We start from the raw sequence: 17,002 nt of genomic DNA, 5'->3' as shown, positions 1-17,002 counted from the left end.
ATATTAATTCATTGATGGTCCTTTCGGTCTCTTTGCGTGTTCTATTTGCAGAGTAGATAGATATAAGAAGTAAACTATGTATGTGTTTCGTTCGTACGGCTACGGGGGGAGGAGAGGGCCCCTACTGTCTTGCATTGCATTGCTCTTCTTATTTATTTATAATTATATATGGAAATGGAACAGACACACAATTCATCATGTTCAAGTCTCCCTCATGTGGACTGTTGATTTGGTGATGATGACAAAATCCACAAAAGAAAATAAAAGAAGAAAAAATTATATCTATCGTCTTTCTTTTTTTCTTTAGTGCAGTTTCTTTCTTGTATATAATGTATGTATGATATTTGCCTGCTCCTGAATATGCAAATGTGGCCTCTGCCTAACCACAACTTCACCTGGTGACGATGGACCAGTGCAATTTTGCTTTTGCAGTAAAAATTGACCGACCGTTTCTTGTTTGGTGGGAATATATATAGAACGAAAGTAGAAAGCAAGCAATTGGTAGCTAGTGTTTGAATTTCCCTTTTAGTATAAATCATTTGTTTCCACCTTTTATTTTTATTTTTATATAAATACAAATCATACTGAGAGAGAAGGAATTCAAACCCATAACCTCACACGGCCTTAACATTCATATTATTTACTGTACCCTAATTTATTTCTTCTCGTTATCTTTCAATTTCAAGACATAAAACGATAATTGAAAATGGTCCAGCTTGCTATAGCTGAATTACTTTTTTATTGCACGTACAAAAGCTTACAAATTACAATCATCAAACTTTACCTAGCCTAGGAGGATGCATGCATGTGGCCTATGGCCTGTGGGTGGCCTATGGCCTGTGGGTGGCCTATGGCCTGTGAGTGGTCATGGTTCAAGGAGCCAATCGTAGCCATTGAGGCAACGCACGCAATCCATGGATCTTTTAGGGGCCGTGGAAGTGGGTGGGGTGGGGGCCCTTTTCTTTTTTTCACATTTTACTTCTTTCACCCTTTTTAATAAGATCATTGAGTGAGAGATCGACATTAGAACAGAATAGCATCCTCAGCCCAGCTATCACCGAGTCATAGTGCGATCCATTTTTTGGCTGCACAACCCTACTCTTCCCGTCTACAAACCCAAAGCTTTATCCCAACCCAAGACAACACTAAAAGTCAAATTTTAAAATGTCCCATTTTCCCAAGTTGAAATGAAATTCTCGTAAATTTTAAAATACATTACCAACAGAGGAGTTTGAAGAAGGATTTGATTTGCACACCAGTGGCTTAGTAGTATGTATGTGTGTGTGAAAAACCCCCTCCTCTCGTAATTTAGAGCATTGCTTGTATTAAAAATAAATAAAAATACATTGCCAGTGTAACACAATCGACAGCTTGAAAATTTTTAATAAAAAATATGTAGGCCATTTGTTAAAATCCACGGTTGCTTTAAATGTTCAGCTTCACAAAAATTCAAAGGTTGACAAAGAAAAAACAAAAAGCGGTATTTTTGGCACTGGCGAATGGCGATTGTTATGCTCGCACCAAACAGTCGGGCCTAACAATGAGCAAACACAAAAGCATTTATAAACTAATATTCTGTAGTGTCTGCTTCTGTCTCTCACAATATCACTATACACCTAAACACAATCCAAAATTTATATTTCCGAGTAGCAACCCTCGTTCAATTTGTGACAAGGGTACAAAACATTCATTACGGTTTGCTCTGTGTTCGGATTTTTGTTTTAATACGAAACCTGGGAGTAGCAGAAGTACCTTCTGATGCCTCAGGCCTGGTGGCTTCGACCCCTGTGATCACTAATTTGTTAGATCCACTGGGCTCAGCTGGTTTGAGTTGCACATTTGCCGGCTTTATACCAAGTATCTCTTTCCTACTGTGTGGTAAGTCCGCGGAAGATACTTTTCCGGTCTCATTCAACAACTTTGCCAATTCCTTCTGCTTCTGTTTGTTCTCCTTCTTTAAGCGCTTCCGCTCCAGATACTCGGGATCATCTCGGTGCCCCTTGTCCCGCTTTCGTTTCTTTTCCTTGTCTTTCTTTTTCTCCTTTTCTTTCCCACGAGGAAGAGAATCCACCATGCCAAATGAACCACCGTTAACATCATTCCTAGGAACTGAAAGAGCTTGGAGACTTGCATACTTTTGGACATCTGCATCTTGGTTATCCTGGATATACCTAGGTGATGGATCTTCAGGCTGAGGCAGTGCAGAAACTTTGCTCGAATCAGCAGTGCACTGCAATTCCTTTCCTATATCATCACCGTCACTCGCAAGTTTTGCACTACCAATGCTGGCAGTCATCCGGGATCCAAGATCATGCCAAGAATTAACTTCCTCAACATTTTGATTGCTATGGCTCACAGTCTCTGGAAAATTTCTGTGAGGCGCATCCACAGATACTGAACTGCTTGGCCCATGATCAGTTTCAAGATGCCCACCTTGTGACCTCTCAGCAGTTTGATTATCACATTCTTCTGCTCTACTAGTAGTAGCAGATCTTTTGACCCTGATCTTAACAACCGGCAGCTTCCGTTTATGGCTGTTGGAAATGGTATCTGCTTCCTTGAAAGGTTCAAGAACTGCCAAGCCATCCTTGAAAGGTTCTGAAACCACTAAGCCATCCTTGGAAGGTTCTGGAGCACCAAAACTACCAATTGAAGGTTCCGTTGCACCAAAACTACCAATGGAAGGTTCGGGAGCAACCAAACCACCACCGGAAGGTTCTGGAGCAACCAAACCACCACTGGAAGGTTCTGGAGCAACCCAACAAACACTGGAAGGCTGTGGATCACCCAAACCACCACTGGAGGGTTCTGGAGCATCTAAACCATCATTTGTAGGTTTGGGAACACCCAAATCATCTTTAGAAGCTCCTGGAAAGGCAAACCCATCCTTGGAAGTTTCTGGAGCTGGAACTGATAACCCATTCATGGAAATTTCTGGAGCAGGCAGTCCATCTCTGGAAGTTTCAAGGACAGTCAAATCATCATGGGAATGGTTTGGGGCTTCAGAAGGTGGTTCCAAAAATTTACTTTCTGGAATGAAAGTAGCAAAGATGTTTTTCTGCTCGTGGAAGCTTTCCGCAGCCCCTAGATGAAATGGTTTATGATCTCTGGGTACTCCATATAGTGTTGGGGCCCTGAAAATGGAGCACGGTTCAAATACAATTAATAAAAAGCATTCGCAAATATCAGTTTTTAATAAACAAATGAACTCCATATATAGAAAAAGAAAAAAAACCAAATAATGTTTTTCATCTTGGTAAGTCATCACAACCAAAGTGTAAACGTTTATTATATGTAAAACAGTTAAAAACAATAAATAGGGGAAACAGGAGCTCACCTTCCTGCAAGGATTTGTAGGATGCAGAATAAGTGATGACGAAGAAAGATATTATTAAAAGCCATCCGGCCTTCAAGTAGGCAAAGCAAATCCACAAGAGTTTGGCTCCTAATGTTGTCATTAAAATCAGATCCACCTCTAATCTGGCATAATCTCATAGCATGCACAGCCAATTTCACCTGCCCTGCAATCAAGGAATATAATAGAATGATGGAAACACACACCTGGAATAAATATATTCTTGAGGGTAAAAAAGGGCCTAGAAAGACAGTTTTTCAACTGAAAGTATTGACAAGAACCTCTGAAGGATGTCTCTTCATCTAAATATTTGATAAACAGTTCCAATGCCGCGTCAATGCCTTTGCAGTGGAACTCAAGATCAAGGAGTGCTCTGCTTGCTTCAACCCGAACTTGCCATATTGCCTTGCTATCCCGAAAAGGTTTTACAAGTTCAAATACGCGATCCTGCAGCAAGTCCCAAGTACTACATGAAGTCCCAAACACTACATATAAATACAAGAAATTTGAACAGCAATGAACAGGTGAGAAATTATTCACCAGAGGAACAAAGCCCAACAGTTTTAACGCAATCTGTGTCAGGGACCTAATACAGCTGACTGACAAGATACCATTGTAGCTAGGCATCAACCTGGTACATGCCATTTCCAAAGACATGAAATCAATTATAGTTATTATTTGATATAATCCACTGTATTCATCGTGAAATGAGTTAATGCACCTGTCAAATTGCAAAATCCGATCAATGCGCTTCAGAAGAGATGATAAAAAGAGAATACTCTGCCACGGAGTAAAGATAACACCAGAGCACAGTAAGATCCTTAAATAGAATATAGGGCATAGAAGGAAAATGTGATGCAGCATGCACCAAGGGCATAATTATCTTTTTCACAGTATTGTAAATTTCATATTTGAAAATTTAAGGATTATTACATGTGGGACCCATATCAAATATTGCATGGCATGTTTTGTTTCAGAGGTTATGCCCTAATCTAGTCCAATACCAATACAGAAGTGCACATTTATAATGTAGTCCACCAAAACATGTGCATATTGTATAATCTTGTCCTGCATGCTTGTAAGGTAAACCAGAACACTGTTCATCATGAAAGATAACACTGACACACATGGTAGCTTCAACAGAATCACTGAGCATTATCATATAAAACAAACCTGTTGCCCAAATTCAAGTTCTCCAACAGACTCAATTAGTGCAGCAAGCCAGAAGACATCAGAGTAAGGGTTCCCATTGTTGTCATTGTACTGTGACAATTGAAGACAAAGCAAACCATAAAAAAATTGATGTTCGGAGAGTGCGGCACTGGGGGTAGTTCAAATAAAATAAAATATAGAATCCAGATTGTCTACTGACAAACAATGGTCATGCATGGCACAGAAGAAGCAAGACAAAGGACTGTGTTCTCAAGTTTAGAAAATCATTTCTGTAGGACCCAAATCTAGGAATCTATGATGTGCTCTTTCAAAACTTAGAGACTTTCTTTTCCCCTTGCAGTACATAACTCCAAAATCTTATCCTGTCCAATACGGATCTCCTTTTTTTTCCTTGGCCAACTCAATCGGATTGGTAATATGGGCTTCTAAGGTGGACTATTTCTCTAAGGCAATTCCAAAAGAATTCAAGAACTTTGATGAGAGAAAATTGTTCCAAGCATATTGGGGGCTAGGTTTTAGGTGAGAGAGAGAGAGAGAGAGAGAGAGAGAGAGACACCAAGTCTCCAGTTTCCATACTGAAATTTCTAGCCCTCTGCATGGGTGTAGGTCAAAAGGTTTAGCCAAGTAACTGTTTTGTTTCACAGTTTGGTTCCATTCAAATTATTGTATGGTTGTACCCAATCAACCCTAATTTGGATTCGAATGACAACAAAAATGGTATTTTACTGACCATAGCCAACCGTTATGACCATCAATTTTTTGTTCATGCTATATGAGAAATGGCCAAGACAATAACTACCTTCAAAAGTTGTAAAACAAACTCCACAGCCTCTCTTGGGCTTTTCTTGTCAGCAGCTCTGACCATAGCTATAGCATGTGGAATGACCTGCAAGTTAGAGAAAAAAAGAGCTACATTATTAGATCAGGAACTTTACAGAACACATACTTCTTCCAGATGGTCCTTGAGAGGAGACATACATTACTATCAATAATGATGATGATAGAAATAGCATGTATCCAATTCATAGCTTCCAATGTCAAATACATAAATGACACTTGTTGAATGAGTGTTCTGGACGGCTAATTCAGAACTAACATGTATACAGTAGCAGTACTGTACGTCTATGTCAGAAAACAAAAACATATACGTCGATGTGATGTATCTATGTTGATGGGTCATAAAGGCACATAAAATGAAATTGCTTTAGTGTGTTGTGCTAACTAAAGGAATGGCTACCAACTGATTCATTTTATTGCTAATTCTTTGAAACAGGTGATACAAAAGTGTTTTGTGTTAACTATAGGAATGGCTACCAACAATGACACATCACAAACAACTTATTACATATCCTACCTCGTTGCATTACCTCAAGAACAAAGTACTCAGAAATATCATGAAAGTCATTTGGCCTGGAAATAATAACAAGAAACAAACTTTGTCAATTGGTATTTTTGAAGTAAACTCTCCACCATTTGAAGTCCAAACTACACATTTACAAAGAACGTACTTGGGGAGTCCAATGTTTGCATCAAACCTTCGACTTTTATAAAATTTCACTAAATGGAGTAGACCAGCCCAATCGGTATCCTGCAAGACAACCAGATGTCAATAGCAAAAATTGGCATCTCAAGATACAGAAATAAACAATGAATAGAGCATTCCAATCCGACTGTACAAGCTAGGGTTGAAAAAATACCAAGACCACCGATTCAAGGACTCAATTTGAAATACCCTTCCATAAGATACTCTTGATTTTTCATTGTTAAGGAAACCCGATTATTATAACCAAACAAAATTTGCAATTATAGGTGATAGAAGAACTAGAAGTTCAATTAGATTTTAAACAAGCAATGTGATGAATAAAAAAGAATTAGCAGTACTCTAGATTATGAAGGTTGCTGAATCACCTCACTAGAAAGTATCAGATAGTGTTTCTCTGTTAAGAACTAAAAAAAAAAAAGTAAATCTGTGAAGAACACTAGATACAAATAACTAAAAGTAAAGGTTAGATATTTACACGAACCTATTTCAAGATTTTAACAATGAAGATCACAACTCAAGTAAATCACAGACTCCAAGCATAATAGATAACACTATAATGCATAACAGTTTCTTCTGAATATCTATTCTTCTCCTGTTCACTTTGGTGATAGATTTGTTAAGCAGAATTATGGAGATAGCACAAGCTGCTGATCAGTTTCACGGACTTTTTTCAGGGCATGAGAGGGTCGAGGTATCCCACCTTCAGTTCGCCAATGATACCATTTTTTTCATAGAGGATAATGAAGAGTACTGGAATAATCTCCTTCAGATTCTGGAACTGTTCTGTTTTGTGTCGGGTATGAAAATTAACAAATCGAAATGTTCTCTAGTTGGCATTAATCTTGACGATGGGCTGTTGAATGAGCTGGCAGGGGCTTGGGGATGCGATGTGGGGGCTTGGCCTATGTCGTATTTGGGTCTTCCCCTAGGCGGGAACCCAAGGGCGATTAGGTTCTGGGATCCCGTTGTGGAAAAAGTGGAGAATAGATTACAAAAAATGAAAGAGAGCCTGCTTATCCAAAGGGGGAAGACTCACAATGATTCAGGCAGTGTTGTGTAGTATTCCGATTTACTACATGTCCCTTTTCAGGATTCCCATCGGAGTAGCCAATAGAATTGAGAAGCTTATGAGGGACTTCTTGTGGGAAGGTTTGGATGGGAAAAAAAACCACGCTGTGAGTTGGGAGGTTGTGGGTAAGGCAAAATTCTGTGGAGGGTTAGGGGTGGGTTCATTGAGGGCTAGAAGTACGGCGTTGCGGGCCAAATGGCTGTGGAGGTTTCCTATCGAACCTCATGCTCTTTGGCATAAAGTGATCAGAAGTATTTATGGAATGGATACAAATGGGTGGGATGCTAAACCTGCGATTCGGGGAACTTGTCGCAACCCTTGGAGAGACATTTCTAGTGGCTATAATTTGTTTCTTCAAGGCTGTGTTTTCGAGGTAGGTTGTGGAGTTAGGGTCAGATTTTGGGAGGACGACTGGAGTCAGGGCGGAATTTTGAAAGAGGTGTTTCCAAGGCTTTTCAATTTGTCCAGCAAGCAAAACCACAATATTTCCTCCTTTACGGACTCGGATGGGTTCCCTATCAGCTGGGAATTTGGTTTCAGGAGGAATCTCAATGAACTGGAGATAGAGGAGGCAGCTAGACTGTTGGATTTATTGGAGGGTGTGAGGTTGATCACTTCCAGATTGGATAAGAGAAGATGGAAGCTTGATCCATCCGGTCTATTCTCATGTCATTCTTTTTGTTCTCATATTCAGAATAGTGGTGAGGGGGAGGTCTTCTCTCCGTACACTCAAATTTGGAAGGCCAAGACTCCTCCGAAAGTTAAGATCTTTGTGTGGCAAGCGGTGTTGGGAAAACTAAATACAGGTGATACACTACAGAGACGCTGCCCCTATTTGTGCCTGAGTCCTCACTGGTGTGTTTTATGTAATATGGCAGGGGAGAACGTGGACCATCTCCTTCTTCACTGCCCTTTCTCTCTAAAGTTGTGAGAGACGTTACTGAAGGAAGTTAACACAGTGTGGGTAATACCAGAAGGCTGCTTTGAACTTTTTTCCATCAGATTTGATGCCTTGGGAAGGGGAAAGAAAGCTAAAATTCTCTGGGTGGTTTGGAACCTATGGCTGGAACGTAACAGGAGAATCTTCGAGGATTATAAGGGAGTGGGAGTGGTAGAGTTATGGGATAGAGTGAAGTTTTGGGCTGCCCTTTGGGCATCTACTTCCCCTGCTTTATATCCTATCCTACAATTATGCGTAATCTGCTGGCTGTAGTACCTTAAGGGGTTGTTTATGTTTGGTTGTTTAGTTCTGTGTTGAGTGGCCTTGTGTTTGTTTCTCCGGCTAGTGTTTTCTTTTTATCTGTGATCTAAATGCTCTTGTTTTGATCCTTTCATTTGAATAAAAATGTTTCTATTTTATAAAAATAAAAAATGCATAACAGTTTTAACACAAATGATAATAATATTACCTCAGATGCTGTATTTGCCAATGCAAATGCGGCCTCAATTCGAACTCTCCAGAAGGCCTTGAAACCAAAGAATAAAACTTCAGAAATTTACACTCCTCGATACACATAATTCCGCAACAAGTATAACTCTGAAAGTGACTAAAACCTTGGAGTCAATGAGGAAATTATTGAGAGCATTAACAACAGAAAAGGGAAGCTGCGGTAAGGACTCCAGTGTTGCAATTGCTTGTGCCTGAGCAACAACATCTTTGTCCTTCTCCAACTGATTAATCTGATATGGCATACCAACATTAAAAATAGTCAAGGACAGAACTTATTTACCATAGCAGAGAGAAAATCCATTAGTAAAAGCAGTAAATAACCCATGTATTAAAAACTCCATGAAAGCATATAGAATGACCATAATCTCATTCTTACCCACATTTGTACAGGTTGATTGAAATGAATTTCAGCAAGATATTCCATTTCTGGGTCTGCCCTCATCCACAACAACGGTGATTCCATACTACCAAAAGAAAATTTTCAACACGCTGGAAATACCAAATAGACATTCATCCAAGAATAAACTGTCAAACCGCATTTAATGTTATACCTGGAACGCATATCTAGAGCCGGAGCACCATCCCCATTATCATCAGCCCCATCTAGTTTTGAACCCTTTTTAGGCTTTTGAAAGCGTCTAGCAGCAAGCTTTGAATGACATTGTATTTCCAGCAGCTGCCATACTTCTCCAGCCATTGGCAGAACTGGATGATCAAATGTACCATCAAGTTCATGAGCCCTGATACTCATCATTCCAGGCCATCCATTGTCACCGTCTCGCTTTTCAGATTCTGGATTTGCATTAACAACAGAGGCACTTGAATCCGACAAGCCTGTGCACCCACGTAAAACTGCCAATTCAACCATATTCTTCCTCTTGTTATAGGAGAAGCCCATCCTTTCAATTTTAGTGCCAATGAAAGAACAGCATATTAGTTACTGAATCTGTAAAAGAGATCCAGCACGAACAAAAGGAGTAACATGTAGCAGATGCACGATACCTCAAGACTGGGCAACCACACAATTCTACCCATCGAGGAAAAAATTCTTTAAGAAATGGACGCTCAAGATTACCAACCTTATTAGCAAAATGCCTAAACTGCACGACACAAGATATGGTATAAGACTAGAGAAAAGTTAATGAACTCTCTATAACTGAAATAACCTTCGCATAATAAACAGAAGCCATTTCGGCCAAAAAATTTAGTCCAACAATATGTCAAAATAGATGTTCATACCTCCTTCGTACTCAGGGATCTCAAAGGACGGGTCTTATCTTGAGCCCTCAAAACTATTGTCTGCAAAATCTGTGCACCAGAGGAGAACAAAACCACAAACCGTACGGTATCAGCTGGCAAGAATTTAACAACTATGATCAATTCATATTTACACCTCCATGAGTTGCACGCAACCAACAAAATTAGATTAGAGAACTGTAACTTAACATCGTGTAACCTCTGTTGAATAAAGACTAGTACAAAGCAAACAGAGCTTAAAAGTTGGTCCCCTTCAATTTGCAAAGTCATTAATTGAGTTCTAGGAACTCCCTACTATTAAGTATTTTCATAAAATAATTCCACACAAAACATACTAAAAACTCTCTCACGCAATCCCCTTCCTCCAGTTCCTGCCATTCCTTCAGATCACATCCTGTCCATGACTGAACTATATATTTTTTCAATGTTTCCTAAACAGTAAATTACATGGACTCTAGCATGTAGGTCAGATATGGTCATAAGGATACATGTTTGATAACTCACAAGAAATTCAAGTTTTAGGATTACAGGAAAGAAACCAAAATGGGGTATGATTCTGAGACCATAGTTTCAACAAAGTAGAAAGAAAACTTCAATAGCCCCAAAGAAACCTCTTTATGAGAAATGCTAGCTACCTTCCCCTATTGCCTTCCCTTGCCCTTCACATTCACCTTATGTCACGTGTATTCCACCCACACATAAATCTATGTATTTAATGTGTTCAAATACTTTTTATTCTCTTTACAGGTAAAATATTAGTATTTTGCATTAAATACATAGAATTATGTGTGAGTGGAATACATGTGGCATAAATTGAATGGGGAAGGCCAGAAGGAGAAGGTAAGAAGGAAGGTAGCTAGCACTCTTATATAATATAACATCCCAAAGCACAAATATTTTCAGCCCAAATAAAGGCTGTGACTTGGTCAAATTAATCAGCCATTATGACTTGGGTTTGAATAAGGGGCCAATAACGGAGTCATAGAGGCTTTTGACCAAATTTACCAAATATTAAAAATAAAAAAAATTAACAAACCAAGGAAAAGCAGCCAGCAGAAAACACAAGTCTACGGGGCAATAACAAAGTCATAGAGGCTTTGAACAAATTTACCAAATATTTAAAAAAATAATAACAACCTATGGAAAAGCAGCTAACAGAAAGCACAATGAAACAGAAGAAATCAGTGAAAGCGACAAAATAACTCAATTCAATCTAAATTTCTTACTTATCAGAACGGTTCATAATAGAGCAACAATTTCCTAGGATTCTTACTTTACGGAAAGACTCGGGTCCCATCTGCTTTTCCAACATTTGAAGGATTGCCACCTTTGTAACAAGTTCACTCAGTCAATAGGTGAAGACGGAGAAAAGGTGAACATATTGATATTCCATAGTAACAAACAAAACATTCAACATGAACTCACAGATTTCCATGACCTAATTTTGCTGTATATTCCAATACATTGAGTTCCATACAAATCCTTACAAGAAGCAGCAGAGCTTAAGGCAGTTGCACCACTATCATCTGCTTTGCAAACAGCACAATTTGCCTGGAATTCCAGAGGGGGAAGGAAAACATTGTCAACAAGAATTCAAGTATAAGAAAATGCAACTTGCGCTATAGTTTTTACCTACTTTTGCCCAAGGGAAGACAAAGACAGAACAAACTAGAAGTAGGAGAGTGAAAGAGTAATGATAAGTAGAAGATATACTTTTTAGAAGACAAGAAATCATGAAAAAGATTTCCTTGATACAAGCCCAAAGGACAAGGGTTGCAAACTCAGCTAAGAAATCAGAGTCTCTATAATGATCAAGACTTCATCCGTTAAATTCAATGATTCCTCATTACCCATTCTACAATATATATCACTTATTTGCACAGCACAATATATTAACTATTAAGTATGTGGTTCATGCACGTTCTTGTGAGAAAGCAAACCTTATATCTTCGATAGCGGGCCTCATTATTTCCCAAATATTTTTTGATAAACAAATCTGTCAAAAACCCAGCAAGACCATCCAGCAGCCACTCTGACAATATGAGTTAAGCAACCATATCAGAGCCAATGGATTTTCCCAAAAAAAAAAAAAAAACTTAATAGAACTATTCAGTACCAATGATCTAAATTCATAATAAGCATTACAAGCCATCACACACTACTAGCTTACCATCATTAGGTGCCTCGGGGGTGATATAGACACCAAACCATTGTCTTGCCAGGGCAAACGCAAGTTTAATCCTTGTGTCAATGGTCTGTTGTGAAAAGTTATACACACATCAGTTTAATAGGAAAAGAGGTGGCAAGTGACAGGAATAGAAGACTTATTTTCTTGATAAGTGAAAAATACTAAAGACATGCACTCTTTAGAAGCTCATGGCAAAACTGCAATGACAAAAGCTTATCCTTTCATTATCATGAATATACCTCTTATAGCATAATACAGGACAAAGGAAGAGTCAGAGAGGACTTCATTTTTTCAAATAGTGACAAACAAAGAAGACATGCATTATTCTTTCATGTCAAAACTACAACGAAAAAGCTTATCCATTAAAATCATTAACATGCTATATCGTCGATAAAAACCACAATCTTATTGGGAAAAATGGGAGGAAAGGCATTTTAACCACAAAGAAACACTTTAAATATAGAGTGGTCAGAATATCTGAAAAGTATCTTTATTGTTGTCTAACCCCTGTCTTAAAAGTGGAGAGGTGAACAGCAAGACTTTCTATAATTTTAGCATTCTTAGTATGAATACATCTTGCTTAAGTTAGCTTTATGTTCGGGTATTCATTGTCTGTTACATTTATCAAACCTCCACAATGGATGCTAGACCTATATGCAAGCAAATGCTTCAATGTGAAATCAATTCATCATATGTATGATACATGAAATTCATCCAGACCAGAACTGAACTCATAGAAATATGGGGAAAAACCAAACCTGATCAATGATCTTCTCATCAAACAAAACTTGAGAACTGAAAATGCTCATGGAGGCCCCCGAACATAATGATGATACTGCCATCTCAGGCTCAATAAAAACTTGCTTGTATGACCCAAAAGGAAAGTTTATCGAAAGGTAATCCTTATAACAGCTGTGGAGTAAAAACTTAATATTAAGGGAATGATGTATGATGTAAAACATGAAGAAACACATCATGAAACTAAACAAAGTTATATGACTAGGAAGACAAACCTAAATGCACCATGAAAAAACTCTACAGTATTCCGAAGCTTTGACATATTAGCTGGCAAGCACATGTGAGATATTAGACCAAGTTGGTGATCAGGAAGGATTTCAAAAGGTGCAACCACCAAAGATATCCACTGAGCACTAACTGGAACATCTAATCTATAAACATATGTTTTGCGAGGAGGATCATCCTTGCTCAAAACCTGCAAAGAATTTGTAAAACATAGTTACGACATCAACAAACGTTAAACACCCATCTGATACAGTAATACTAGATATGGTCATTGACTGGCGAAATACACCTATTTAACAAAAAACTGCACACAGAATGTAAGTCAGTTAATTTGATATCAAGATAGGAACAATAACCCAAGCATCAAGGAATACCCTAGATGTAATTGTAATTATCCAATTACATCCATAATTGTTCCAACCTATATTTGCATTATGACTTATCTCACACTACCACTGTATCCAATAGATACTCAAGATTATGCCACAATGCTTGGTTCTATGACAAATTGTTCAGTTCCCTCTATATAGACATTATATACGTATAAACCTTGATTCTCAAGTTGGAAATTTAAGCCAAATTTCACAGGCCCTCCAGAAGATAGACTTTTGTATCAGTATCTAGTCCATCTGCATGAGGATCACATGGGCAGTGGTCTTCAATAGAATAAGGGTTCAATCTATCAATATCCTTGTCGCATACCATACCAGCAAAAGCAGAATTTTCATGTAGAAAGGCTACCATATGACAGAACTCCAGATCCTAAGAAATTTATTGCTAAATTCATGAATGAGAAAACTTTCACATTGGCCCAACCAAGAGGGAACACCAAATATCTCGTGCCACGGAAAACACCCCAAACAAATATCATAAAAATGACTATGAGTCCTAAGACCTTTAGCTGGTTGTCAAATAGCAGACTAGACCTATTAAAATTGGCACGATTCATCTCAATCGAGAAGCTCGATTGATACTTCCATTAGTTAATTGTCATCTTGCTATATGCATAAAAAGATTGAGAATCAAACGACTGTTACAACTTCATGGTTCCTAGATAAAAAATAGGATTAACTACATTTTACTCCCTGCAGGTTAGGGTCATTATCGAAATGGGCACCCAGGTTTCAATTTCATCAATATGAAACCCAACGTTTTTTAACATGACTAAATTATGCACTCTGTCAACTTCACCGTTTGATTTTCTGTAAAATTGTTATCAAATTACACACACCATTGTCATTTTCTTCATTGTTTTCTTTTACACATCAGCATAAAAGTGACTATCCTACCTGCCATGTCACCAAGTTAACAAAAAATCAAACGGTGAAGTTGACGGAGTGCGTAATTGGGTCAGATTTAATACGTTGAGTTTCTTTTTATCAAAAAAACGTTGGGATTCATATTGATGAAATTGAAACCTCGGAGCCCATTTCGATAATGACCATAAACCTGAAGGGAGTAAAATGTAGTTAATCCTAAAAAATAAGAATATAAAGTGTGAAGAGACAAAAAAAACTACATGTTGGTTTACAATTTGCTAATTTATTACAAGCGAACCAACGATCATGTAATATCAATTGTAAAAGAGAGACTAGGATTGTTCATATATGAAAATCTAGATAAGAAAATTATCAAGATAATTAAAGTGGAGGAACGTAAAACAAATATAGTTTCTTTTCTATCTTGTCATTTACATGGATCCAGGAAGGCAACAGTCTCAATTGCCTATGTACTGCCTTTTTTTTCTAAGGAAGCACTGTTCCTGGTATCCAGGATTTACACCTTATCCTTTTTCAAGGAACTACTAGCTGTGTACTCCAGTATACTCAGCCCTCATCAGCCTAGAAGTGCGGCCATTTGCAATGGTTGCCTGTTTCGCACTCAAAAGCAAGATAAACTTTCCACGCTACGTATGTACTGCCCTTAACAATAGTGTTTGTCCAACCACCAATGTTAAAGTTCCACTCAACAGAGTGTCGATCCAATAGATGCCTGCGGTGAGCGTGGATTGAACACGCGACCTCAGATCTTCAGTCTGACGCTCTCCCAACTGAGCTATCCCCGCAAATAATGCACCAATGAAGAATCGAACCCCGGTTTATATCGTGTCAAGCCAAAAATCACACAAAGGGGGTAAGAATTTACTGAATTACTCTCTTCATTTCATGACAATTTTCCTTACATCTTTTATTAAAAGTATCTATTTCTACTGATCTTTCTCTATTGTTTGCTAACCACTGTTTTAAGGGGCTGTCAGCAAGAAAATTAGAATACACACCCGTTGGAATCAATTTTTTGAAAAATTGGAATCAATTAGTGAGGTGCAACCCAACAGATCACAGATTATACCTATTAAATTTAGATTTTATACTGTTATACTTCCTTTGTTGTGCAATTCCACTTTGCACACTGGTTATTTGATTCATCAAAAGCATGTGCACTTTTTCATGGCAAATACACATTAAGATGGCACTTGAACATGAAAAGACATGTTCTATCATTCATCTCACCTGGTATAGTAAGCTTCCAGTGCTAACAGCCACAAGATTTTGTGCAACAGTAAACTCCAGATCATAGCTGAACATGTAATAATCAAATGAATATACCGAAGGTTGTGAATATGCAAAACTACCAAAAGAAGGGCACAAATAGACAATTAGTACCAGCAACTCTGTGAACTTTCATCCATACAAGGGAACCAGCATCGTGCACGCCGTATCTGGTTATCAGTATGTAGAACAGTATCATGAAAGTGAATTCCCGTCTCTGCTTTCTCTACCCAATAATCAATACGAACCAACCGCACATTCTGCACCAACACCAACCTATATGAGAAACCATAAAAAAGTACATTCGCCATCTATGAAGCTATGAACCCTCACCGCGAAAATTCTAAAGAAGCGCAGGGCAACCCAAAAACTGAACTATATGCAAGTTTTTTTCACCATCCTAACCATTTACATCAAGCCAGAACGTTGAAAACCCACATCAACAATTTTAAACTCACAAACCACAATCACAACTATATATCATAACCTGCTTGGCTTCCCCAGAGGAATGTTGCACCTCATTATCCACAACCAGTTGCTCCTGCAGTTCGCTTCCGGCCTTGAATGCCTTACAACAATTGATCAGTAAATTTGGGACCAATTCTCTCTCAAGAGCCGATATATAAGTGGAACCTGCCGCATCGGCAGCAGAGCTCGGCGACGTAACCCAACTCCATCTCTTCTCGCTTTCCGCATCTTTATGATTACTATGCGGGTAGTACTCAAACTCAGTCTGCTCGCCGTCGACTGAAACACTCTCAATCCCCAGGTTTTCTGCGTGTAACCCTACAATCCCAATTTCTGGGACGGAAATCTTCAACTCTGTGTACCTACAAAACCAACAAAAACAAACAACAAAATTAAGCAACATTAAGACTAACCATCCAAAATTATAACAATTTTTGGTTCCTCGAGCTCCCTAGTTACATTTCAACTAGAAAAGAACTCAATTGAAGCCTTTCATGAATATTGAAAGCACCAAGTTTGAATTCGCTCAAAACAGATAAAAAGACACCAAGAAAACCATGAATAGTTGTCCATGTGTGTGGCAGTGAGGGCTGACACGAACCCATAAATGCGACGCTTATCGATGTCGATGGAGAGGCAGAGCTTCTGATGACGAACGACTGGCCCGGAGTTGTCGGGCTTGGCGTCCTCATTCTTGGGCTTGCGAGGCTTCGCCATGGTCGTACGGAGCCTAACGAGAGAGAGAGATCGAAGAGCAAGCTCGCGAGCTCACTAGCTTTGTATCTTCTATCTTGAATCTGTTTTCGCTGAAAGAGAAAAATGAAACGAGGGTTTTATTTATAGACGCACTCACGGAGGCACGGACTCGCGGCCTTCTCTCTGGTTAGGTTACTCTCTCACCTCTTCGGTGACGACCGTAGCGCTATG

General features: G+C 38.7%; 1 protein-coding gene and 1 non-coding gene across 2 annotated transcripts; both read right to left on the bottom strand.

Moving 5' to 3' along the window:
- LOC18776806 (transcription initiation factor TFIID subunit 2) lies at positions 1,404–16,901 on the bottom strand. Its single transcript, XM_007210372.2, has 25 exons — positions 16,677–16,901; positions 16,095–16,437; positions 15,722–15,867; positions 15,569–15,635; positions 13,049–13,248; positions 12,794–12,947; positions 12,018–12,102; positions 11,788–11,879; positions 11,273–11,398; positions 11,121–11,174; positions 9,830–9,898; positions 9,593–9,690; positions 9,142–9,489; positions 8,967–9,054; positions 8,695–8,820; positions 8,550–8,606; positions 6,037–6,116; positions 5,896–5,938; positions 5,328–5,414; positions 4,529–4,618; positions 4,077–4,135; positions 3,896–3,986; positions 3,637–3,802; positions 3,338–3,521; positions 1,404–3,134 (listed from the first exon to the last, which is right to left on the bottom strand). Exons 1-25 carry the CDS (start codon positions 16,790–16,792, stop codon positions 1,691–1,693), a joined length of 4,413 nt encoding a protein of 1,470 aa, XP_007210434.1. The 5' UTR covers positions 16,793–16,901; the 3' UTR covers positions 1,404–1,690.
- Positions 15,052–15,123, bottom strand: TRNAF-GAA. The gene has a single exon. It is a non-coding gene; the product is annotated as a tRNA-Phe (tRNA).

This window comes from Prunus persica, chromosome G5, assembly GCF_000346465.2.
Source record: "Prunus persica cultivar Lovell chromosome G5, Prunus_persica_NCBIv2, whole genome shotgun sequence".
NCBI lineage: Eukaryota > Viridiplantae > Streptophyta > Magnoliopsida > Rosales > Rosaceae > Prunus > Prunus persica.
The sequence above is the reverse complement of the archived record's forward strand: the minus strand, read 5'-3'. Positions and strand labels throughout refer to the sequence as shown.

Bases quoted from the DNA above. Each gene is read 5' to 3' on its own strand.
- LOC18776806 (XM_007210372.2), bottom strand. From the start codon at position 16,792: ATGGCGAAGCCTCGCAAGCCCAAGAATGAGGACGCCAAGCCCGACAAC. The intron at 9,490-9,592 runs GTATCGTGCATC...TAAAATTGAAAG, and splicing joins TGTGGTTGCCCAGTCTTGAG to GATGGGCTTCTCCTATAACA. The intron at 5,939-6,036 runs GTACGTTCTTTG...TATTATTTCCAG, and splicing joins GCAAACATTGGACTCCCCAA to GCCAAATGACTTTCATGATA.